Source organism: Ahaetulla prasina, chromosome 15 (assembly GCF_028640845.1).
Source record: "Ahaetulla prasina isolate Xishuangbanna chromosome 15, ASM2864084v1, whole genome shotgun sequence".
Taxonomy (NCBI): Eukaryota; Metazoa; Chordata; class Lepidosauria; order Squamata; family Colubridae; genus Ahaetulla; species Ahaetulla prasina.
The window spans coordinates 1903305-1929254 of record NC_080553.1 but is presented as its reverse complement, the minus strand read 5'-3'; the positions used below and the strand labels follow the sequence as shown (position 1 = coordinate 1929254).

The 25950-nt window shown below is 50.0% G+C and overlaps 2 protein-coding genes across 13 annotated transcripts in view; one reads left to right on the top strand and one right to left on the bottom strand.

Annotated features, from left to right (window-relative positions):
* Positions 1-11902, bottom strand: part of PATZ1 (POZ/BTB and AT hook containing zinc finger 1) — a 24370-nt gene extending 12468 nt beyond the window's left edge. For 6 of the 10 annotated variants that reach the window (XM_058158076.1, XM_058158077.1, XM_058158080.1 and 3 more), the window contains exons 1-3: positions 10445-11902; positions 5390-5453; positions 1286-1357 (exon numbers count right to left, since the gene is read on the bottom strand). In XM_058158076.1, the coding sequence (XP_058014059.1) occupies positions 1286-1357; positions 5390-5453; positions 10445-11754 (1446 nt within the window). In that variant the 5' untranslated portion in view covers positions 11755-11902. The remainder of the gene's footprint in view (positions 1-1285; positions 1358-5389; positions 5454-10444) is intronic. The other 4 variants (XM_058158079.1, XM_058158082.1, XM_058158086.1 and 1 more) reach the window with 2 other exon arrangements.
* Positions 11563-25950, top strand: DRG1 (developmentally regulated GTP binding protein 1). Of its 3 annotated transcripts, none has more exons than XM_058158089.1 (10): positions 11563-11679; positions 15559-15692; positions 18457-18580; positions 19352-19527; positions 22809-22878; positions 23225-23394; positions 23846-23976; positions 24357-24524; positions 25069-25191; positions 25520-25950. In XM_058158089.1, exons 2-10 carry the CDS (start codon positions 15651-15653, stop codon positions 25617-25619), a joined length of 1104 nt encoding a protein of 367 aa, XP_058014072.1. In that variant the 5' UTR covers positions 11563-11679; positions 15559-15650; the 3' UTR covers positions 25620-25950. The 3 variants fall into 3 exon arrangements, with proteins under 3 accessions (XP_058014072.1, XP_058014071.1, XP_058014070.1); XM_058158088.1 differs by lacking the exon at positions 11563-11679 and adding an exon at positions 14730-14856; XM_058158087.1 differs by lacking the exon at positions 11563-11679 and adding an exon at positions 15321-15459.

Genomic DNA, 25950 nt, shown 5'->3' with positions numbered 1-25950 from the left:
GCACTGAGCCAAAGAGCACACGGGAGAAAACACCAAGAGGAGCCGAAGCAGAGACCCCAGGAAGACCACCCAGGGCTCTGCGCTCCTAGTGAAAGTGCCGTTTCACAATCATTGGGAGTGGAGCCCTTTGGATCTGAAGAAGAAAAGACTTGTAACAGGGGCGGGGGGAATAGGGGTGTGCCCCCCCCCAAAGCATCCCTCTTGATTGGCAGTGAAAACTCCTCCTCCTCACGATCGCTTCCCATGCCCAACGTCACCCATGAAAAATAAAAGGTAATTTTTATGACTCCAGTGGAAAGTTACCAATCAGTTGGCCATTAAAAAAAGCCCATCATATGTTTCAGAGCTCCATTAAATAGGTATCATGGCCACACGGGAAATCCTCAACTAACAACCACAATCAGAACGGGAAAATTCATCACTAAATGGTGCGGTCATCACATGACCACGTCCAGTTTTATGACTTCTGTAGTCATTATGTTAACCGAGGCACGCCGCATGATCATGATTGGTGGCCTTTCCCGCCGGATTCCCGATGGCCTCTGCTTGTCAAAGCCGACTGAGAGGTCGCAAATGGTGATCCTGGGATCGGGGGGATCCTGCAGCCATTGTGAATGAAAGCGGATTGCTGGACAGGATCATGTGGCTGTGGGGACGAGGCAACAGTTGTAGGTGCGAGGACTGGTCCTAAATTCTAACAGTCACCAAACGAATGGTAATACAGTATGTTGGGAACTACTTGTAAAAGGAAGAAAAGTTATAGCTTTATTTATTTATGTATTAAATTTACATGCCGCCCATCGCCCCGATAGGGTGACTCTTGTCCTACACTTGTAAGCAATCCCCCCCCCCAATGATCTTGGGAGGGTTTAGGATGGTCTGCATAAGTCCCACCAACTTATTCCCCCCTCTCCTTCAAGAGAAATTCCCGTGACCAGTCCTTAAGGCAACATTTAATTTGCTCATCTCTCTTGATGCCAAATGACAGCTTATTCCCAGTCAAAATTAAGAGACTGGAAGGTAAAATAAAAATAATGTTAAGAGAAGCCAAAATACAAGATCCAAAATGCAGAGGGCAGCTATCAAGCAAGACCCGGAAAGTTTAAAATAAACCACAAAACATGAATGCCTTTTAAAGAAGAGTAAAACATTACAGGAGACCCCTGTTCTTAACAACAGCGGTAAATAAGTAAAAGGCCCAGTCGTTTCCTGTCAAGCATGGCAAATATAGTAAGCAAAGAGAAGTGTGTTTATATTGAAACAATAAACAGTGTTTAAGAAATACCTCTTGAAGTTTCAACTGTTCTATGGATGTAGAGGTCTCTGAGTTTATCCCCTGGAAGCTGGAATTTTCCTGCTAATAGGCAGGAAGTAAGAAAGATTAGAAAACGAAGACTAATTCCTACATCAACATCAGTGGGGAAGACTATCCGTCTTCACAACCCGCCCACTCCAGACTCTCCCCGTTGGCTAGAAGGGAAGAGATGCACTTGGAGGGCAGTGAGAGGGAGAAGACCACCAACCGGAAACTCCTGCACTAAGCCCCCGTTTCTCTAACCATTTCGGGGGGTTCCCCCCTTGGACAGGTTTACCCCAAATCAACAGTTTGGCTGCACTGTCTGACACCTCCCTCCCCCCAAAGAAGCTTCTGTTCTCAACAGTTAACAGTCCTCCGAAGGAATTGAACGGTGATTGTGATCTGGGCTCATCCACCAATCACAACAACCGGCAACTCTGGGAACTGCTTGGCCTCTGAACAAGGGAACGGATTGAAAGCAAGCTGGAAGCCAGCTCTCTTTCGATCTCAGCTCCTCTTGTTAAAGGAAGCAGAGTTTCCTAAACTGTGGTCGTACTTCTCAGTCCCGGGGGCATCTTTCCTACCGAAGAGGATCAAACTGTCTTGGGCAGAAACTGCAGCTGGACGGATTCAGCTACCTGAAATCAAGACAGTCCCTGAGGATGGGAGGGGAAATCGAGTCCTAATGATGACGCCACGTTTCTTTTATTATTATTTTTATTATTATTAATTTGATTTTTATACCGCCCTTCTCCCGAAGGACTAAGGGCATCTTTCCTAAGATGCCGATTGTGAGGCATCAAAATACGATGACATAAGTAAATTCATCAAGTGTAAATACTAATCACCAAAAATTTCAATTCAGGAGCCATTTCCAGTGTTGAAAAGTATAAATTGCAACTTAATGTACTTGTCACTTCTTAACGGAAGCAAACTTAATTATTTCTTTTTTCCCCCGTTTGCATACCTTGTTACACAAACCAGAACAAGGTATTCTAGTAAAGAAGCAAAAAAAAAAAAAAAAAAGAATAACTACGACCATCTCTGTCTTCTCCAACCCAGCGACCTCCATACCCAGCCCACTTGGTGCTACCAGCTATGGCAAGGTTGCTTACACTTGCTTCTTCTGCAAACAGCTGGGTCGCTTTCTATATTAAGCACGGAAGCGCTGCTCACATCTGGGCATTAGGCCACAAGGAAAAAAACCACCGTCACAGGGGCTGGCAGATTAGCTAGGCAGGATTTGAGGAGGGGGGGGGGTGCCTCCCAATATTGGGAGGAAAAAAGGGAGCCTGGTAAGCAGAGCCTGCCCTTTGCTCATCAACAGGTAAATAATAAACACAGTTGGAAGGGACCTTGGAGGTCTTCTAGACCAACCCTTGCTCAAGCAGGAGATCCTATACCATTCTGGAGAAATGGCTGTCCAACCTCTTCTTAAAAACCTCCAGTGATGGAGAACCCACAAAAGCCAAAAAGGACCCCTGACTAAAGCAGGCAATAAGACCCTTGTTAAAAAAAACTTCCCTTGGCTTGGAGAATCTCATGACGGATCTCAAACCTCCTATTTCTGGCTAAGGGACTAAGAATGCAGAGGCCACCTAGCTTCAGCCCATCGGAAGGGCCATGCAGCTACTCCGTCAGGTCACTTGTGCTGGGATTTCAATGTGAAATTTCAGCTCTGCCTGTTCTTGGGAGCTCCCCAAGCACGGTTTCCTGCTTCCAGCCCTGGCAGTCTTGAGACACCGAAGCACTGTTTCACAACCAGCCCATCTCTCCTGTTGGATTAGGATACCCAGGAAATTGGTGCCAAAAGCTTGTTCCCAGCACTTGTGAACTTGAGGAGCCCTCAGGCAGAGTCCCCGTTGAATGGGGTGAGACCCAGCTGTGTTCCTACTTCCCCACATCTGAATGGAAGCAGCTGATATTTTTGCCGCTGCCAAAGTCTGCCAGGGCTGGACAAAGGCAAATAAACCGAGGTTAAGTCTGGACAAGATGGAGACGCTGCTAGGATTGGGCTTCAGCTTGTTCTGGACTTCCTTGAAAGAGCAGATCCGCATCAAGAGACCCCTTGGCTGTCCCTGAATTTACAGCCAATGACAATGGCAAGGAAGAGCTTTGCACAGCTACTGTATGTCTAATGCACTGATTGTGATTACTGCTCATTAGCAATTCCTAGAAAGAGAAACACCCAAACAGGCTAACCTGGAAAACAACTGAGCCTAGCCCTGACACCCACCCACCCCCGGCTCCCAAATTCATGCGAGTTTCAGCATCTTTCAAGGCCAAATACCATCCCCGAACGAGCCCACTTCCCTTCCTGGTGAACGGTCGCCACTTCCGGCAAGTAAAAATCTGCAGAGCATTCCCACGGCAATTTCCTCCCAAAAAGAAATGTGCCGACATTTAACTTTGCCAATCTACTTGGAGCCAAATTAAAAGAATTTATCTTTTTTTCCATTTGCAGGGTTGCTGGGGGTGATTTCCTCTTCCCCCTTTTCTGCAACATCAGATGGCTTCTACCCATTTCTAACAGAATATGCTACGAACCCCACAGCAGCTTAAAATAACGCCCCCCCACCACCACCTTTCTAGCTCTACTCAGTTCAGGCTCTTTTGAGACACCCCCCCCAAACCTGCAGCCCTCCCAATCTTGGCTTGGGATCTATTACAGCTAGTCCTCAATTTATGACAATTGGGACCAGAAATTGCATCGCTAAGCAGTATGGTTGCTAAGAAGGTCACCACTTGTCTGGAACCAATTTTACGACCATTTCTTTATTATTTATTTATTTATTTATTAAATTTTTATACCGCCCTTCTCCCGAAGGACTCAGGGCGGTGTACAGCCAAAAGATAAAAACATAAGAAATATACAATTAAAACATTACCATGGTCATTAAGTGAATCTGCTGACTTTGCCGGTCAGAAGCCAGCAGGAAAGTCACAAATTGCGACAATGTGACTGCAGGACACTGCAACCCTTGTAAATGCAAGCCAAGTGCCAGAATTGCGGTCACGTGATCACGGGGGTGGTATAACTGTCATAACTTTGAGGATAGGCCCTAAGTCAAATTTTTTAGCATTGTTGCAACTTCAGACCATTGTTAAACAAACGGTCATAAGTCAAAGACTACCTGTATTATTAATTCTGTTAACAAATCCCAAAGCACAACCCATGTTCAGAGGGTTGCTTAATCTCCTTTAATCCCAGTTAATTTCCACCAGAGTTCTGGGGCTCAACCAGCCTTTCCTTCCCCAGCACCCAGTCAATGTCTGCCTTCCCCTCCCCTCCCCCCCCAAATTCACAGCAGCAGCAGCAGCAGCAACGCTGGGCTATTCCGAGAGCTGAAGCCCACCCTCCCGAGAGTATCCAGGCTGGAAAGGCTGCCCCAACATGCTTGAAATGGGGGAAAGGAAATCGGGTGGGTGGGCTGCACAATTGTGGACAAGAGAAAAAAAGACCCCTGCAGCCACAGTAAGGCCCTGGGGCAGCTGGACAAGAGTTTCTAAATTGCTTGCTTTTAGTGCAAAGGGGAAGGAGGAGTTTTTGCTTCAAATCCTATTAAAATTCCATTTTCAGTGGATTATCCCTGTGCTTTAAACTTCAATTGCAAAAAAATTCAGGCCACCGGAAGGAAAACTCTGCACATGCTTTGCCTGCTCCTGTTCCGCTTCAGCCACAAGAAGCCTCGAGAGAAAGCCCAGAAGAAGCAACCGATTCCCAAGGTCATGTTCTGAAGGCTGCTCAGGCAGGGAATGGTGTTCAGGGGCTAGTTAGTGCTGCCCCTAAGCTATGGCCAGTTCTTGGTGAACAGGCAGAAGACGAGACAAAGGAACGGAGAACCTCAGTGTCTAAGTGGGGAAAGCTAAGCTGTAAAGAAAGAGATCCAAGGCTGGGGAGGAGGAGGAAGCTCTTCCAGGGAAGGAGGAGGCAGCTGGAGAAGCCAAAGACGACATCTGGAAGCGGCCAAGTGGTCCAACAGCCTCTGGACTCTACTGCAAGCAACGGCCCCCCAAGGGCTCCACCTTCACTACAAACGCCTGCTTTGTTTTATTCTAACAAACACCTCCACCACATCCCAGGATACCTACCTGACATTTGTGAGGTCTCTCCGATGTGTGCACCTGCTTGATATGCCCATTCAGGTGGTCAGGCCTTGAAAAGAAAAACAAGGACAAGTGTGACTCAGTCTGCAAGCTTCCTCCTTGGACACACAGTTCAACCACCGTACTCTCGTCAAGGTACCTCCAGAGGTGTGGAAGCGCCACATTTACACAGACCCTGCCCACCCACCAATCTCCTGAAGAACCAGGCGGCCATCATGCCATGAGTGAAGGTGAACTGCACAAGCTTCCAAGACACTAGGAGCCTCCAGGCAGGGCTGCAGCCAAAAATGTTCTAGAGACCTCTGGGCCACCTGAGCTGGGCCTGCTTATATAGATATATATGTATGTACATATGTACATATGTGTGTGTGTGTGTGTGTTTTCGTAGGTTTTCACGGGTATATGCATGCAGGTTTTGGTATGTTCAGGTCTTTTCCCGTGTAAGATTGGAAGTATTTAGGCAACGTTTTAGTGAGGTCTCACTCATCAAAACGTTGCATAAATATTTCCAATCTTACACGGGAAAAGACCCGAACATACCAAAACCTGCACATATATATATATATACACACACACACACACACACACACACACACATTTATGCGTTCCTAGACCCTCCCATCTCCCTCAAAGTGGAGCTCTGGTTGTACAGTATATTTTCACATCTAGAAACTGCTATCTGACCATAGGTCTTTTTAACATCCATATTTTACTGTGTTTCTAATCTAGGTGAAATGTTGATACATGTTGAAAGTCCATGCACGTTATGCCACATACTAAACAACTTCTACATCTAAGGAGTGCAGGGGTTGCAGCCCACCTTCCCCCTTTCTCCCACCCCAAGAAACTTTCTTTCTCAGGATCTTAAAAAAAAGGTTTTTTAACAGCTCACATGCAATCTCACAGACATAAGGTTTAGTAAGTGACCTTTCTTTGTATGTTTAAGCATCAGTTGGCACCTCCAAGGATTTAAAATATCTAAACCACAAATCGCCTTCGTTCATGATTTAAAATACACCTCTATAATTATCGTTTAACATCTGAAATCTTCCCCAAATGGTTTTGAGCGCCATCGCTCTGAAGGAGCCTTCAAGCACCTGCAGAAGAGTCGCTAGGGTCGGTCTCTGGGCCTCCAAAATTTTGGGTCAGAAGGTAGGATAAAATTGTGGAATTCTCTGGAATGCTCCCATTATGATAAACAACACGGAGGATTGTTGTGTGGCTTGGAGAGTCAATCGGTGAAACAGCAACTCTGTTATGGCAATTTGCTCCTATAGGATTTGATGCCCGGGTGGACTAGCCAGGCCATGTCCTTCTGCTGGACTCCGAGTTCACCCATCGACCTCAACCGGACACAGCCGCAGGGAGGTGTGCATAGGACAGGCACCTGAATAGGCCGTTCAGCAGGCAATGCCACCACAAACAAGCTTCTTCGTTTTCAGGCATCACCAGAGGAGCTGGAACACGGGTGGGAAGAAAGCCTGGCCTGGCCTGAAATCAGAAGTTGCTTGGAAACGAGGTGACCCTCCCTGGCTTTCCTGTCCTCGGCCATCGCATGCAGCTCGGCAGAATTCTCCCATGGGGCTTGCAGTTCAGCTGAGGGAAGGGCAGGTGGTGGGCTCTGACCCCAGTCCTGGAGGGGCCTGCTTGGGCCTTCTAGTAGCCATTCCTGGACTCAGTGGCTTCCAAATCCAGCAGCTCCTCCTTTCCTGCACCAGCACAAGGCAGAAAGAGGTTTCTGGGAGCTCTCGGTCAGAAAACGTGCAGGCTGTATCCCGTTCCTGGGGAAACCAGGGATGGCGGCCGGATGGCACCCAGCGAGCCTGAGACTAGGGACTCTTTTCACTTATCAGACCTCCAGACCATCCTGGGGAGGAACTTGAAAGTGGCGAAACACTTCTATAAGTTGAGGAAATCCTCAAGGATTTCACTTGCTACAGTTTTGCTGCTTCTTAAATTATACCTCGTGCTTCAGAGCTGGTAGAGACACCCCACCCCCACCCCACTCTGTGAGTCTGGGCTGCAAGACAGGGCCAGGAGACCCTTTGCTCTTTCCCCAAAAGGCAGATTTTGTGCAAAAACATGAGGTCCAAAATTCTTTGATCATGATGTGTGATCTTTCCTGATGGCACACAACACCTGAAGCGGGGAAAGCTGTGGGGAATGATTTTACGGCAGGAGTCTCCAACCTTTGCAACTTGTGGACTTCAACTCCCAGAATTCCTCAGCCAGCAGGGTCTGAAAGTTGCCAAAGTTGGAGAGCCATGCCGTAAAAGTGTTCCCCACAGGGAGCTTCATTCACTTTCATTCTTTTTAGAATGAATGAGCTGGAAGGGGCCTTGGAGGTCTTCTAGTCCAGCCCCCTGCTCAAGCAGGAGAACCTATACTATAGCTATACTATAGTTCTTCAGGTGCTGTGTGCCATCAGGCAAGATCACACACGGGCAGTAAAGGCAGGAATCTCACCATCAAGATTGCAGGTAGTCTCATGCACAGAGGCCCAAATCAGGCATCTCCAAACTTGGCAATTCTAAGACTTGTGAACTTCAGCTCCCAGAATCCCCCAGCCAGTATAGCTTAGACAGAATTGAAGTTCACAAGTCTTCAAGTTGCCAAATTTGGGGACCCCTGGTCCAAATCACCGGAGGCCTTTCCTATCATGCAAGAATATGGAAAGATTCTACCCACTCCAAATTAAAAAACAGCCTGGCTGGCATTGCCTGGGATCTACTGGACCGCCGTGGGCAGAGCTGCTGTACTCTGGCTGATGTCAACTACCCCCATCTCTTTCTGCTAAAGACAGCAACCCTCAACCCACTTACCTGGATGGAAGCCTTGCTAAGCTCAGTGGCACTTACTTTCACCTACAGGACTGCCCTCAAGGAGGCTGGTGCAAGAGCCCTCTTGTGGACATCCAAACAGCCTAAAAGGAGCATTCCCCTTCTTCAGAGAGCTGCAAAGATGCCAGGCCACAGGGCTGCTCCCATCTCGGTTCTCCGCACAGTGGATGACTCAAGAGTAGTGCCCCTTGCCACCAAGCTCCTGGGAACGCCCCTGCCACATCTGAGGAAGGCAGGCCAAATCCAGGCTCACCAGGGGCAGCGGCCGCCCGGTGCTCATTTGGTCAAAGGAAGGAAAAGGTTCCCTTCACTCCGCAGAGGCAGTGGGGCTGCCAGGAAGACGTCCATCTCTGTGACTCTTGTGTCGCGACGGGCGGGTCAGGCTGAGGCCGGAGGGGCGCCAGGCCCTTTCTGAGATGCTGAGGACTCTTCAGAAAGGGGAGCCTTGCATATGCACGTCACAGGGTGCCCCAGTTGCCATCTTTCCTCGAGCTCCTCTGTGCCAAGGCAGACGAGGCACGCCGGAAGGAAAAATAGCGGCTGGGCCACCTGGAAAAGGTTCCTAAGGCTGCCGGCTGCCAAGCAGGGCTATGGCACGGATTCTGACCGCCCGCTCCTAGGCAGATGCACACAAGACTCTTGCCAGGCTCAATGAGGCTCTTTTGTCCCTAAAGGGGAGGGTCCTGAATGGGGGGCTTTGTTGCCCTGTCTGGATAGGTGGCACTCAAAGAATTGAACCAAAGTCAGGTACTCGGATCAAGCAGGAAAGGAGGACATTTATTAAGGGGCCCTCCAAAGTCACCTTTTTTTCTGATCCACAATTGCCTAGATTTGGCCACCCCCCCCCTTTAACTTGTCACCAGCCCTGACTCAGGGCTGTCTGGGGACAGGGCGAGGGGTCTGCTTTGGCCTGCTGCCCACCCCTCACCCTGAAATGGAAGAGAAGCACACTATGATTGGCTGACTGCATAACTCAAGCTAAGCCCCAAATCCAACTTGGCTTAGTCCGTAATGTGAACTTAGAGTCATTTTCTCCCTTTAGACCAGGGGTCTCCAACCTTGGCAACTTTTAAGACTTGTGGACTTCAACTCCCAAAGTTACTTAGCTACAAGTCTTAAAGTTGCCAAGGTTGGAGACCCCTGCTTTAAATGCTAGCAAAAGTCAGCCCTGCAAAGCTTCCTACCAGGCTGGTCCTCCTGCACGGACTGTTCCCACTTCCGATCTGCTCTCCTCACCTTAACGGGGCTGAGGGCCCAGGAATCTCCCAAGCCTGCAAGCAGTAATTTAAGAGCAGGATCTCCTTGGTAAAAATACGATTCCCCCAAGCAGTGTAATCTGGATCTCATTTTTTACTCGGGAGAAACCATTGGCAAACGTGACCTTTGAGCCAATGTGTGCAAACCATAATAATAACTTGGTTGGGGGGAAACAGGAAGTACAGGCTCCTTTTTAGGAGGAAGCAGTGGCAATGACTATCAAGTCCTCCTCCCCCTTTTTCCCAGTAAACCAGAACTGTCCAACCTTGGCAACTTTAAGACAACCTCCCAGAATTCCAAAATTGGCTGGGGAATTCTGGGACCTGGAAGTCCACAAGTCTTAAAGTCACCAAGTTTGGGCATCCCTGCAGTGAACCCATCTGCAATCCTGAAAATGCCTCCCTCCTCTTTAGGCTGCAACCCAAACCGTGGAAGCCACTAACTGATGCCCAGGAACCGTTTGAGGAGAGGGCAAAGCACTGAGATACCAAAGGCATTTTGTGCAAGAGGCCAGAAGTGGGCTGAACTTATGGTGCCGCTCTGAGAAGGGGCATCGTAGAAATGGGGCCCCGAGAGTCTCTCTCCAAAAACAGAACCCAGAGCATTAAATCCACAAGCCTAACTGGACGCAGCCCTCCCCCATGCCATAATAAAGGGCCCAGGAAACCTGGCAGTCCCTGCACACCTGGATGGCTTTGCTGCTCCTTGAAGAGCTGGCAGGTGAAAAAATCTCTTTACTGGGTGTGGATGGGGTCCCACTGAGAATGTGGGGGGGGGATGGGGCAGAGGTTGGAGGGGTGAACTAGAGCCCCCCCCCCCTGCCTTTCTCCCTCCACCTGCTGCCCCGGGGGCTGTGGGGCGCCCAGAGGGAGCCAGGTGGGTGGGTGGAGGGGTGGGGGGCTGGACCTCAGCATCTCTGAACCCAGCAGCGCCTCTCTCTTACCTAGAGAAACCTTTTCCACAGCTCTGGCAAATGTAAGGCTTCCCCACCGAACCGTCATGGGAGCGGACGTGGTAGGACATGCGGTCTTTCCTCTTGAAGCGCAGGCCGCACACGGGGCACGAGTAGGGCTTCTCGCCGGAGTGCGACAGCTTGTGCCGGTTCAGGTGGTAAACATCCCGGAAGATCTTGCCGCAGATCTCGCAGGCCACCTGCTTCCTGGTCCGGCTCCTCTTGCGGGGCGCCTCGGGGTCCTCCAGGCCGGGCAGGCCGTTCTCGCTCAGCCGCGGCGGGGGCAGGTCGATGTAGCCCAGCTGCAGGCTGGTCACGCCGTGCTGCGCTTCGTGCTGCCGGAGCCGGTTGGCGTCGGTGAAGACCTTCCCGCAGAGGCCGCAGGGCAGGATGCCGGCGTCGCGCAGCCCGCCCGGGGCGCTGAACATCACCGAGTCCAGGAGGTTGGCCTTGCGGGGGCGCCCCCGGCCGCGCTTGCTGCCCAGCGAGGGGCCGGCGCCGCCCACGCTCTGGAAGGGCGAGGCCAGCAGGGGCGGCGAGAGCGGCCCGGCCACCATGGGCAGCCGGTCCACGCCCTGCAGCACGGGCAGCGAGGCCTGGGCGGCGGCCGAGAGGACGGCCCGCGTGGCCTCGTCCTCGGGCATGCCGGCGATGCCGTTGCCGTTGGGCGCCAGGCCGGCGCCGTTGGTCATGTCCAGCGGGAAGCCCAGCTCGGCGGCGGAGGCGGCGCCGGGGCGGAAGAGCATGACGTCGGGCCGGGCGGCGGGCGGCACCAGGATCTGCACGTTGGACTGCTTGATGACCTCCTGGCAGATGTCGATCACGGAGCGCATCAGCAGGAACTTGGCGGCCGTCATCAGCTCCGGGAAGCTCTCCAGCCGCACCACGATGCGCGACGTGTAGGCGAAGTCCAGGATGTCCCCGAAGACCTTGGAGCTGATGGTGTGCATCTCCAGCTCGCGCGCCCCGCCGCCGCCGCCGCCGCCGGGACCGGGGCCCCCGCCGCCCGCCTCGCCGGCGCCCCCCTCCGGCGCCCCGCCGCCCTCGCCGCCCAGCCCCTGCGCGCTGAAGACCGACTCGAAGTACTCGCTGCAGGCGGCCAGCACGGCCCGGTGCGCCGGGAAGCTCTCGTCGCCCACGCGCAGCAGGACGTCGCAGAAGCGCCCGCCGTTCTTGCGCTGCTGGTTCAGGCTGTGCAGCAGGTCGGCGCTGTGCCGGCTCACCTGGTAGGTGTAGCAGCTCGGCGGGGTCGCGCCACAAGGGTTGCTGGCGGCGGCGGCCGCCTCGCTCACCCGCTCCATCGGGGCGGCCGCGGCGCCGCGCTTACCTGCCTGCTGTGCCCGGCGGCGGCCGGCAGGAGGCGCGCGCCCGCTCCCCCGTCGAGGGGCCGGGGCGCGCGCCCGTCAGGAGGCCGCCCGCGCGCCGCCCGCGCCCTCCAGCAGCCCCGGGCCCGGCGGGAGCGCGCGCGCGCCCGTCACTCCGCCCGCCCGCCCGCCCGCCCGCGAGTCCTTCGGCGGCGGCGGCGGCGGCGTCGGCGGCCGCGAGGAGGAACAAAGGCCCGGCCGACGCCGGCAGGAGAGCAGCGGCCGCGAGGGGGGGAGGCGGCAGGCCCCGCCGGGCGGCTTCTCCGCGGGCCCGGATGGCGCGGCGAGGCGCGGGCGGCGGCGGCGGCAGGCTGGGCCGGTGGCCCTCGGAGGCCGTCGGCCCGGCGGGCGCGGCGCGGGGGGGGCTCCCTCCCTCCCTGGGTGTGCGTGCGTGCGTGCGGGTGTGTGTGTGTGTGTTTGCAGAGGAGGAAAGATGGCAGCGGCTGCACTTCCTCTTGCACTTTCACCCTGGGGAGGAAGGGAGGGGCCGTCCCCACCCCCCGCCGCAAAAGTAGGCCGGCGCTGCTCCGAGTCTCCGCCGGCCGCCCCTCGCCGCCGCCCGACCCCCTCCGCGCCCCCGTGCAAAGCCCCCGCCAAGCGCTCCCCGCGCCGCCTCCGCCGCCTCCCCTGCCGCCCGAGCGGTGCCCCTCCTCGCTTCCTGCCCCTCCTCCCTCCCTCCCAGCGCCTCCGCCAATGCGAGCGCGGCCACGGGCGCCGCCGCCCCCCCGCCGTCCGGCCCCTCGGCCTGGCTCTCCCCCCCCCAGCAGCCCCGCCCAGCCGGCCCTGCCCCCCCCAGCCACGGGTCCTGCTGGAGCGGGGCCGGGACTCCCCCGCCGGTCCTGGGCGAGCTAAGCCCCCCTCGACGGCACCCTGGGCGGCCGGTGGCTCCTGCTCCCCGGGTCCCCCCTGGCAGGCCGCTGCTTATGCCCCCCCACGACCCCCGGGCATCCCCTCTGCTCTTGGGCGGCAGGAGACCCTCGGAGGCGGCTTTGTTGCCTGGAAGGTCCCGGAGAGCAGAAGCTGGCTGGGCTTAAAGGCGCCGTTTCAAAGGGAGACTGAAGGAGGGAGCGCCCTCTTCCCCCCTCCCTCCCTGGCACCCCTTTCATTTTGCTGCCCCCCCAGACTGCCAGGTCGCCCCGAGTTTTGCTCGCCTGATTCGGTGGCTTCCTTCCTTCCTTCCTCCTCCTCCTCCTTCCTCTTCCAGGGCATCTACTTAAAGCATCTGTTGCCATGGCACCAGCATCCACATCTCCAACCTCTTGGAGAGCGGAGTGGAGGAGGCCGCCCCCAAAGTTGCCCGAGAGCACAAGAGGGCCCAGGCCTCCAGGAAGCCTGTCCTGCCCCCTACCCCCTCTGGACCCCTTGCTCGGTGGGATGTTGGGCCAGCTAAGGACCTGCCGGCCTCGCGGTCTCCTGTGAGGAAATCGGCCTCCAGGTGGATGTGTTGCATCCCTGTGGCTCCCAAGTAACCGGGGGGCCCTTTTGTGAAGCTTAAAATGCAATGCATGGGCGAAGTTAGAAAACCAGAATGGCACAGTCCCATTGATGCTCTGCTGGGAGGTGGGCTGGTTTCCTTACACCCCCAAGTCAGAGAGAGCCGGGACCCTCTCTGGCAGTGACCTTCAAGTGGCTGGTGATGCCCCCAGGGTTGCCATTTGGCATCAGCATATGCCGTCAGTGCAGCTCCCCAAATTCCAAGCACCCCCTCAACCCCGAGGATGTTGCACCAGCAGAAAAAACAGCTGCGACATGCAAAGGGGGACAGTGGAGTGTCCCAGGGGACTATGCCTTCACAAGGGGAAACTCCCCTCCCAAGGAATGGCAGCAGGAAGAGGACCCAAATAAGCAGAGGCTGGCACCTGGCTGCCCCTCATCCCTTGGGTCACAGGCCTTTTGACTACACAACACGCCCAACTTCCTCTGCCTCTTTGTGTGCTTCTGGGCCATCAGTCGGTGGCTTAATATGTGCAATGAAATCAGATTAGTTTACACAAATGTAAGTCGGCCGAGTTTTGCATCACTTTAAGGCAGAGAGTAAACAGACCCATCATGGTTTCTTCACCATGGGTTGTGGACTAGCCTATGGCCCTTCTGGAGAAGGATTTGGCTGTGATTTCCTATTAAATGTTCTTGAATTTTAGTTATACTTGATTATTTGGCTTTATTTTTTATTTATTATATGCCATCTGGAATTGCTGTCTTGAGTTGGGTGCCCACATGGATTCTTTAAGTAAATCAGTGCTCCAGCCATCTTAGCAATATGCACACCAGCGGAAGTGTATATGGAAATGCATCAGAACAGAAGTTACAGTTCCCCTTAGTTGGAATGCTGGCATTAGGGGGTTGGATCTGGAAACCCAGAACTCCTGGATCCTGAATCAAGGCATTTCCTGAGAACAGTCAAGTGACATTCAAAGTAGCTGGAAAAAAAGGTTTTTTTCCCCATCCTTCCCTGAATTGTAAGCTTATTAATTAGTGTTCTTTATTTATTGTGTGCCTCTGAAATAAGTAGGATTTAAACTTATTATTCTATTCGTTTAAAATATGCTGCTTTATGTATATACAGGGTACACTCATGAATAGCAACTGCCATTTTCAAAACATCCTAAAGTCACTGGACTAAGCCAGCTGGCAGAAGTAACTTCCTCCCATGCTGGAAATGTGTCCAGGTTTTCTTGAAAGCACATTTCTGGGTTGCTCCAAAAGGAAGGAAGAGCCTTTTTGTTCCTGGGAGGAGGAGTGAAGTTTTGCACCCCGCTTGAACATCATTATCAGTTTGAATGTGGAGATGAGACAGTCTCAGTGTTTGAGAGGAAGGTGGCTGAGGCCTCCTGCTTACACTCTCTGGTTTGGGGAGTCCAGGGAAAACCCGCACTGAGCAGCCACCAAGGCACCCCAGCAGATCCCTCCCCCTTGGCCTCTGCTGATGCTCCCTCCTGCAGGCCAGCTGTCCAGCAACATGGGCCTTGGTCCTCTTGGCAGATGGGAGCTGCATCTGGGAGCCCATGCTCCTGTGCAACAGGCGTTGCAGCCCCAAAGGTGCAGACAACCGACCGGCGCGTTGACACTCGATGCCCCCGTCGGGCACCCACCGACTGGCACTACGTCCGCTTTCCTTCCCGCGGCAGCGGGACGGGTTTGTAGCCCTGGGATCAGCGGGGCCCAAACGGCTCCCCCTCTGGAAGCTCTGGGGAAGCCAGCCCGGGGCCACTTTTCTGGCTTCACACACACACGGAGCCGGCCTTGCTCGTCGGGTTGACCCGAGACACGCGGCTGGCGGAGGCGCTGCGAAGCAGAACCTGAATTCCGCCTGCGGAGGAGGAGGCCGCCTCCGTCCCCGGCTTCCGTGGGAAGGCAGCGCAGCGCGGGATCGGGGCTGGCGGGGGACGGGGAGCCCCCATTTGGCGAGGGTCGTCCGTGCCTCTAACCTGCACGGCGCCCCCCCCCCCATGCTTCGGCCCCACGAGAACCGCTGCGGTGGGGGGGAACCTGCCCCACTTTGCGCTGCAAAAGGACACGGAGCAAGAGGAAGCAGCGGAGCGAGACGGCGGTCCGACGCGGCTCTCGTCTCCAGGGGGCGCCCACAAGTAGCGGAGGAGGAAGGCCGATGGACGGGTGCCACTCTGGCGCCCGCGCTCTATGGTACTTTCCCGCTCTCCGTCAGGGGAGGAGCGCGGAGAAGTCGCGCGCAAGGCCGGCGTGTCAATTCCCGTTCTTTTTTCTTTCGCTCCGCCCCCGCAGGGTTTTTGTCGGAGGCCGCGCGCGAGTTGTCTTCTGCGCCTGCGCGGCTGCAGCCTGAGGGGAGCCGGTTCTGAGGAGACGCCGCCGCCGCCATGACTACGACGTTGGCCAAGATCGCCGAGATCGAGGCTGAGGTAACGGAGGAGCGACGTGCTGCTTGTTTCTGGGCGGAGGGGAGGGGAGGGGGAGCCGTGGCGTGGCGGAGGAACCTTCCGCACAGTAGCAGTCTACCGGCCAGATGTCGGCAGAGCGGAGGCGAGGGAGAGCCGCCTCAGCTTTTCTTCGCCGCCCTGGGGAACTCCTCTGCGGCCTCTGGGCAATGGGAATCCCGGGGACGCCGCTGAAGATGTCGGTAAACGAGGCAGGCCGGAGGATGCGCTGCTGCCACTTTCCCTTGGGGAGCCGTAAAAGACGGCCGGGATAAAAGGGCCGGGATAGCTCAGGCAGTAGAGAAGCCTGCTATTAAGAACACAGAGCCTGCAATTACTGCAGGTTCGAGCCCGGCCCAAGATTGACTCAGCCTTCCACCCTTTATAAGGTAGGTAAAATGAGGACCCAGATTGTTGGGGGGGCAATAAGTTGACTTTGTAAAAAAATATACAAATAGAATGAGACTATTGCCTTATACACTGTAAGCCGCCCTGAGTCTTCGGAGAAGGGCGGGATATAAATGAAAAAAAAAAAAAAGAGAAGGCCGAAGCGGCGGTGAGGATTAGGTGTTCATCCTTTCTTTGATGATCAACTCAAGGCAGTGAACAAATCCCTCAAGCGGCAGGACTAGAACCCAGACCCTCCCTGCTTCTAGGCCAGCAGCAACATTTTCTAAGCGGAAAACGGGAGCCCGCCGCCCGAGGGGCCTCGCCCAGCTCCTGGGTGTCTCTGCAGGGAAGTTGGTTCTCAGGCTGCCTCAGAGGCTGGGATGGGGCCTTGGGCAGGCAGGGAGCTTGACTGGGATAGGGTAGAGTGGAGTGGAGAGAAATTTTTATTGGCTGAGTGTGATTGGACACACAAGGAATTTGCCTTTAGTGCATATGCTCTCAATGTACACAAAAGAAAAGATACCTGCATCAAGAATTCTAATGTGTATATTAATTCTAACACTTAATGATAGTCATAGGGTACAAATAAGCAATCAGGAAACAATATCAATATAAATCATAAGGATACCAGCAACAAGGTTACAGTCATACAGTCATAAGTGGAAGGAAAGGGTGATAGGAACAATGAGAAGATTTAATAGTAGTGCAGATTCATTAAATAGTTTGACAATGTTGAGGGAATTATTTGTTTAGCAGAGTGATGGCCTTCGGGGAAAAACTGTTCTTGTGTCTAGTTGTTCTGGTGTGCAGTGCTCTATAGCATCGTTTTGCTACATCCTACAACATCTTGAGTCTCCAAAGACCTATGCAAGGGTCCTTTTTGTAGACTTTAGTTCAGCATTCAATGCCATCATTCCAGACACTCTTCTAACTAAGCTAAACCAGCTACAGGTACCAGAACAGACTTGTAAGTGGATCACAAGCTTCCTAACAAACAGGAAGCAGCAGGTGAAGCTAAGCAAGATCACACCAAATACCTGTATAATTAGCACAGGGGCCCCCCAAGGCTTTGTGCTCTCCCCACTTCTCTTCTCTCTCTATACCAATGACTGCATCTCCAATGATCCATCTGTTAAGCTACTGAAGTTCGCAGATGACACAACAGTGATTGGTCTCATTTGAGACAATGACGAATCTGCATATAGACGAGAGGTCGAACGACTAGCCTTGTGGTGCAACCAAAACAATCTGGAACTGAACACACTCAAAACCGTAGAAATAGTGGTAGACTTTAGGAGAAACCCTTCCATACTTTCACCTCTCACAATACTAGACAACACAGTATCAACAGTAGAAACCTTTAAATTTCTAGGTTCTATCATATCGCAAGATCTAAAATGGACAGCCAACATCAAAAACATCATTAAAAAAGGACAACAAAGAATGTTCTTTCTGCGCCAAACTGCCCAAGGAGCTGCTGACTCAGTTCTACAGAGGAATTATTGAGTCTGTCATTTGCACCTCTATAACTGTCTGGTTCGGTTCTGCAACCCAACAAGTAAGACACAGACTTCAGAGGATAATTAGAACTGCAGAAAAAATAATTGCTACCAACCTGCCTTCCATTGAGGACCTGTATACTGCACGAATCAAGAAGAGGGCCGTGAAAATATTTACAGACCCCTCGCATCCTGGACATAAACTGTTTCAACTCCTACCCTCAAAACGACGCTATAGAGCACTGCACACCAGAACAACTAGACACAAGAACAGTTTTTTCCCGAAGGCCATCACTCTGCTAAACAAATAATTCCATCAACACTGTCAAACTATTTACTGAATCTGCACTACTATTAATCTTCTCATCGTTCCCATCACCAATCTCTTTCCACTTATGACTGTATCTTGTTGCTGGCAATCCTTATGATTTATATTGATATACTGACCATCAATTGTGTTGTAAATGTTGTACCTTGATGAACGTACATCTTTTGTTTTACGTACAGTGAGAGCATATGCACCAAGACAAATTCCTTGTGTGTCCAATCACACTTGGCCAATAAAAATTCTATTCTATTCTATTCTATTCTATTCTATTGAGGGTAGGAGTTGAAGCAGTTTACGTCCAGGATGTGAGGGATCTGTAAATATTTTCACAGCCCTCTTTTTGATCCAGAGACGGTGCAAACTTTCCTGGACCGCCTATGTACCAAATGTACCCCTTGCTCTTTTTTCGGATAACAAAACCCATTTTCTGCCATGAGAAACAGGTCCGTCTTTCCGAAACTCAAGGGGCCGAGTAACAGGCTTGGAGCCCACCGATTGCCTGCTGACCCTGACTTCCCCCCCTCTTTTCCAGATGGCTCGCACCCAAAAGAATAAAGCCACGGCCCACCACTTGGGGCTGTTGAAAGCCCGCCTGGCCAAGCTGCGTCGAGAGCTGATTACCCCAAAAGGAGGCGGAGGCAGCGGAACCGGGGAAGGTGTGTGTGTCCTTTCAAAAGGACGGAGCAGGAGCATGGCATCCCTTGCTAGGATGTGAATACCCTTTCAGAGCCCTTTTTGGTAACCAGGGCAGAATCAGCAAAGTGGTATCAGTGTGACCCCAAGATCTAAAAGTAACAGAAAGCAAGCCCAATTTTGTGAGGTGGGCTGACTGTGTTTCTAACAGTCCCAAATGTCAATCTTGCTCCTTTAGCCTGCTCGTTATACTTTTTTTACCAATAGAGACTAAACCAAACTAGAAGTAGCTGATGGTCTGTCTGTTGGTCTGTATTGTAGGGAATAACTGCTTCTACAGAGCAGCCAGTTCTTTCCTTTTCAGTTGAATGTGTCAAAATGTCCATTTTGACCACATGTAAATACATTCAGATTCAGGTATGTCACATCCACACAATTCTATTGTCAGCTGAAGTGTGAAATTGTCAGCCTTATGCTAGTATAAATTGTAGTAACACATGTAAACTGTATTGAGTATGTTCCTGTTGCTTTATTTGAAAAACTTAAGCGAAGGGTGTAGAATTTTAAATGATTTGGTTATTATACTTCTTTTCTTGCTTCAGCAGCTCAGGACCAGGCTGTCCTTTAGGTGATAGATTTGAGAAGTGGTCCCCCAATTGCTGGAGGGAGGGACAGCTGAGGGCCTTCCTCTTGCCCAAGACAATGCCAAGGTGGCACAGTTTCCCTGCTTTGACTTTTCTGCTAGAGGCTTTCTGGGGCCTATCAGTTACTCTGAATTAATGATCACTTGGTAGGTTTTGATGTGGCGAAGACTGGCGATGCCCGGATTGGTTTTGTGGGCTTCCCTTCGGTGGGGAAATCAACTCTGCTGAGCAATCTTGCTGGTGTTTACTCAGAAGTAGCTGCGTACGAGTTCACAACTCTAACCACAGTTCCAGGAGTGATCCGGTACAAAGGAGCCAAAATACAGGTGACGCTTATGAACCCAAGGCTCGTGCCTGTACATGCCATTTATTTCACACAGAAGTGCGCTTATCCTTAGCAAGTCCAGAGCAGTAGAGATGCATATATCGTAACTGTCTAATAGCTTTTTCTGCTGATTGACAATTCTAGGAACTTGCTTTGTATGTAAGCCTGACAATGGTGTTTTGCAAGGTAGGCAACTGATAGCTCTCTGATTTTTCATAAACTATGAAGCCAACTTTAGCTGATATTAAAAACAGTGACAAAGCATGTTTGACAAATAGGTAGAAAAATGGTTACAAAATCCCAAAACCTATAAACCAAGCTGACTGTCCAGTATCAGCCAGAACTGTTTGGAAACATACCCTACAAATGATTCCAAATTGCAAGCAATATCTCTAGAGCCTTTCAAACCTTGATCTAGTGGGTTTTAAATTGAATCATGTGAAGGAAGGAAGATCACCCTCCCCCAGAAGTAGCGTGATCCCTGGAACTACAAGAGGTAGGCAGAATGCGGAGGTTACCAATAAGAACTGGAAGGAATAAATCAAGTCACATGATCCATTGGTAGGTTCTGCATGAAGATTAGAAAACGATTCTGATGCATAAGGAACACAAAAAATTTAAGATTCAAGTGCAAAAGAAACTTCGGTTTAGGGCTTTTCTGTCAGCAGAAAGGGAAGGGAAATTCAGTAGTCAGTGTTACTGCTAAGAGAAGATAGTAAAACAGAAACAGGGTGCATCAGTTTGTGACTCTTAAATTTTCAATGTTTCTGATAAATATGATCTAAAAAATGAAGTGTTGTCCACACAAGTCCAAAAACTAGATAAGGAGAATGCAATTAAAATGAATGAAAAGTGTACTTGTTTGTTGATTTTTTTTAGGAAAAATGATCCAAAGCTACATATTTGTATGTAGCAAAAATATGTGAACTTTTGCTTTTAGGAGCTCCTGCGCCCCTCTAGGGCAGCAGTAACTGCAACTAAATGTTTCTGATAATTGTCAAATCCTGTACATCAGCTTGGAGGAACTGTAGCCCTTCCTCCTTACAGGACAGCTTCAGTTCAGGGATGTCGCTGGGCTTCCTCGCGTGAATTGCCCAGCACAACACTTTTATAAGACTAAAGCTCAGCACTTTGACTTGGCCATTTCAAAACCTCAACTTCTGCTTTAAGCATTCTTTGGTCCTGTGACTTTTATTTTGGATCACTGCCTTACTGCACGACCCACTTTCTCTTGCACTTGAGTTCATGGTAGATGCCTTCATATTTTCATTTTGAATTTACTGGAACAATTTGAAATTCATTGTTCCATTGTTCCGATGCCATTACTGCCATATTTCACAGATGAGATAAAATTCTTATGCTGGAATGCAGTGCTTGCCTTGCTCAATGTAATACTGTGTTTCTCCGAAAACATGACCCGCCCCAATAATAAGCCCAACTCTAATTTATTGGGAGTGGGCCTAATATTACCCCTACTTTGAAAATAAGCCCGGGTGGGGGGGTGGTGGCTGGCACAAGTGGTAGCGTGGGGGGGGAGGGGGGCAACTGTCCATCTGCAGCCCACTGGTCCCTTTGGGCAGCACAAATACCACTGTTGCTCTTCTTTTTCTGAGCGCAGCACTTCTGCTTGTTGGACAGCTTCCCCGAAGCTGGCAGCTCTGCTGCTTTGCTTTTTCCCTCTTTTTGGGAGATTCTCGGGAGGCTTTTTGGTGAATGGGAGGAAAATGGGGAGGGAAATTTTCCTGCCTGTCATCCATTCCTCAAGCTTAGCACAGACCGAGGAAAGGATGGCAGGCAGGAAAATCTACCTCCCCATTTTCTTCTCATTCGCCAAAAAGCCTCCATTCCAAACCCAGAATGGAGGTGATGGTGCGTCCACAGCACATCCAGTTCACCGAGTCTGGCCTGCTGCATCTCAAAAAAAGTAAGACCGCCTTGAAAATAAGCCCCAATGCTTATTTTCAAGTCTAAAAGAAAATAAGACTCGGTCTTATTTTCTGAGAAACACGGTACTTTTCATTCAAGGCAGAACGTTCTGTTTTAGTCTCGTCCGTTCACAGAAATTTTTCCAACAGCCTTTTGGGTTATTCATATGGGTTTTCAAAAAAGTACACCCTGCACTGCGGGAATACGCTAAGACAGAAGGAAGAAGATGAAGGTAATATGGGTTTTCACAACCTGTAGATGAAGCAGTGTTGTTTTTGGAGAGTAGAGATTTTGTACAGACAATCTGCCTAACAGTGAACTGTCAGAGTCCAAAACATTTGGAAATAGTTTGATAATTTTTTCCAACCTTTGAATATCAACTGTTTTTGAAGGTCCTCAGAAATCTCTTTTATTCAAGCCATGACATCCCTGTGTGGAGATCAGGCTTTTATAGTGAATATCTGGAATTCTTTTCTTTAGGTAAGGCAGGACTTTTCCCACTCACGCTTCATTATCTTCCCATTGATTGAAACACCTGACTCTAATTTCCTCTTCAAATGAACTGATAATCCTAGAGGTTTGCATATGTTTGCCACACACCAATATGTAGCCTTGGATCATTTTCCTCATTAAATCAATGAACCAATGGAATTTTTGGTCTCATTTCTTTAACTAGGTTCTCTATCTAGTTTTAGGATAGGTGGAGAACAGATCACATTTATGCAAAAACACTGAAAATTCAAAAGTGTCTGCAAACTTTTAAGAACCATTGTAAGCATTAAGAGAAAATAAAAGTTATTCTTCCTCTGTTCTGCTGTGGTCGGACATTATACAGGACATTAATGAACTGAAGGTTGTCCAGAAGAAAATAGCCAAGATGGAAATCCTGGAAGGAAAAACTTAACAGGAATGGTTTGAAGTGTTGTTTTTTTAATTATTGGATTTAAAGAATGGGTTTAATCAATATTTGTCCCTCACTTGGTTTGTCATCTGTCAGATACATATGTCAAGCTCATTTTTAGGTGCTTAGTCTTTTCATGGTATTCCAAAAATATTGAAGATCGTCTTCAGATCATCAATCCATCCAAGATGATTTGCTTTTGACAACAGTAGCTCTTTCACATTGTTGCAGTGAGGTTGTTGAGTAGAATTTTGGAATCCAATCCTGGGTGGAGAATAATGCAATGGATGCTGAAAAGATCAGCGGGAGGAGATGGCCAGAAATTCTGATGGTCAGCAAAGCATGGCTGAAGTATCACAGGACATGGGGAAAGGGGCTAACAGCTGGATAAGGTGTGGTGTCTGGCTTTTCCACATCTCTCTTTTCTTATTTGTTTTTTCCCACAAACTTTGCAGCTTCTTGATTTACCAGGAATTATCGAGGGTGCCAAAGATGGGAAAGGCAGAGGTCGCCAGGTCATTGCAGGTGAGTGCTGGTGGTCCCAGGGCAAAAGGGGAGATGAGGACTGGCTGGCGAAGTGAAGTGAAGAGAAGAGAAGAGAAGAGAAGAGACATGTGCTTGGTGCTGCTTTTGCTTCTGATCCTAAGAGTATTGCATCTGGGGAAAGTTTATTTTCATACAAAGAAAGCCCATGGCTTTTTCTTGCTTCCTCGACATACATTTGATTCAAAATATGTTTAGTTTATTACTCTGGTTTGAGTTAGGAGATTAGATGACCATGAAGTTTTTTTTCTTTAGATTCCAACACTTTATGTTTGGCTTTTTAGAAGAGGCTGACAGAAAGAAATCCACCCCCTCCCTTTTTTTACAGTTGCCCGAACCTGTAACCTTATCCTGATTGTTCTGGATGTTCTGAAACCTTTGGGACATAAGAAGATAATTGAGAGTGAGCTGGAGGGCTTCGGGATACGTTTGAACAGCAAACCTCCCAATATTGGCTTTAAGAAAAAGGACAAAGGAGGCATTAACCTCACAGCCACAGTAAGTAGTACCTCTACTTTGCTACCTTGCTGTGCATAAGAAATCTGACTCAGCCCTTTGCTATATGTGAAGGAATGTCTGAAAGGGATCTCTGGCAACAGTCCTTGAGTCCAGCAAGGGCTCCCTTTGAAGTATAGCTCAAGAGTTTGGTTCAGTCTTGACAGCAGTGAGATGGGAAGAGAAGCAGGCCCTGCTTTGGTCAGGACACTCTTTTAGGGTTCTGCGAAGGGCTTCTGAGGAGACCTCCTTCTGTTCCAGGTTAGCTACTGTGACTTCTGTTTAGCATTCCTGCCACCTGGGTGCGTGGTGGCCATCTCCTGTCCCGATGCCTGAAGCTCATTAAGCCCTTCCTGCCATATGACTAAGCCTACAAGTCCATGTGCTTCACTCCTGATCCAGTCCCTGTTGTAGTCTGAAAGGTTCTGTGTATCATCATATTTTGTTTGATCAGTGTCCGCAGAGTGAGCTGGATATCGAAACTGTGAAGAGCATCTTGGCAGAATATAAAATCCACAATGCTGATATCACTCTAAGGAGCGATGTGACTGCAGATGACCTCATTGATGTAGTTGAAGGAAACAGGTAGTTTTCATGGGCTGATAAAAGAAGGGAGGGGCTGGGGGGGGCGTTGCTCTTGTTGCGTGGCAAGGGACTGGGGTATCTTACAACATGGCTGCTTTTTTGCTCTTTTGATCTAAGCACAAAGCATTGTTCAAGAAAAGGTCTTCACTCCAGTGAAAGTTGCAGAGGCCTCTCTTGGCTTCCTAGCAGCTGACTGCTTAGTAGGACTATAGTAAATAGGCTGGATGTAACTTACAGGGCAGAGTCTCTTGCTCTACCAACTTGGTTACTGTAGCTACCTAGAATTGGAAGTCTCCTACCTCTCAAGAGACAGGAGTTAGGATAGGAGCAAGATAGGAAGGACCTCTGTCTTACATTTTTTGCTCACTTCATCCTTGCAGAGTTTACATCCCATGCATTTATGTGTTGAACAAAATTGATCAAATCTCCATTGAGGAACTAGACATCATTTACAAAGTGCCCCACTGCGTCCCCATCTCTGCTCATCATCGGTGGAATTTTGATGACCTGCTGGAGAAAATCTGGGATTACCTTAAACTTGTGCGGATGTAAGTTTTGGTTTGTCAGAGCTCAAAATGTCCGTCATTCCAGTTCCTTTAAAAATGTTCCCTAGTGTCAATTTCCCCTCAACTCTGAAATCTCAACTGTCTTCTCTTGACCCTCGAAGTTCCTGGTAATTCTCGGGGGGCCAGAATTTCAGCAGTTTTTCAGATACGCAAGATTGTAGTCAGGGAAAAAAATGTTTGTGTTAGAATCATTCAATTCTGTTCCGTAAAAGAACCGTGATATTTTTAGAACTCAGAATGAATTTTTCGTAAGATGGAGGACATGCTCCAGCACTTATTTATATATAGAAAATGGATGTGTCACAGAGAAAACCATCTCAAATCTTTTTCACTGACATGTAGTTGTTAGGTGGGAATTATTCTGGTAGAGGGCCCTACTTTCCTGCTCCGTCACTTGTTGGGGTACACTTTGGGTTAACCTCTTTATTTGTAATAACAACTGTAAAAAGTAATCTTGATTAGAAAAAGGGCTTGTCTGAAAGCACAAATGCTTGATAAAGGAATGTTTCATTGTGTTTAATTGCAGTTACACTAAACCCAAAGGGCAGCTCCCAGATTATACTTCTCCAGTGGTCCTGCCTGACTCCCGGACCACCGTGGAGGATTTCTGCATGAAGATTCATAAAAACCTAATTAAAGATTTCAAGTAGTAAGTATGGTCTGCAAACAGCCAGTTCAGATCCTTTAGAACTATAGTAGAGATGGGAGCTGTAGTCCTGCCTGGGGGTGGGTGAGGAGGTGTTCAGTATTGGGAAAGGAGGGGCAGCCACTGCCCAGAGAGCCTTGGACCAGCTGGGATGCAGGAGAAGGCATTGAAAGCCAAGCCATCCATCCAAATGCTTTGCTTAAGTCAAGATAAATCAAGATTATCCACCACATTCCCCTCATCTATGAAGGAAGTAGCTTGATTAAAAAATAAGATTAACGCAATAATAAATCCATGCCATTAACTCTGTGCTAACTCTCTCTTCTTCCAGTGCTCTTGTGTGGGGCTCATCCGTCAAGCACAACCCTCAGAAAGTGGGAAAAGATCATACTTTGGAGGATGAAGATGTCATTCAGATAGTCAAGAAATGAAATAAAAAATCCCTCTGGCTCATCAATCGCGATTCCTTTCAGAAAAGACTGACTATGGAACTTCCTGGCCTGCCAAAAGGTTGAGTGGATGCGAACACAACTCTGCAAGTTTGTGGACTGATTAAAATCTTTTTCTTGAGGTGGCTTTGCACTGCTGTTTAATTGAGTCCACCTTTTTGTCCTGGGAAGAGTTCAGTCAATGGAGCTTTTATGCTTCCGACATAAATTAGGATGCAAATATAAAACTTTCCCTTGTTATCATTTGTGGATTTGTATACAAAAGTGGTGGTCCTGTCCTGGTTACTGATGTAAATAAAATCTACAAGCAAAA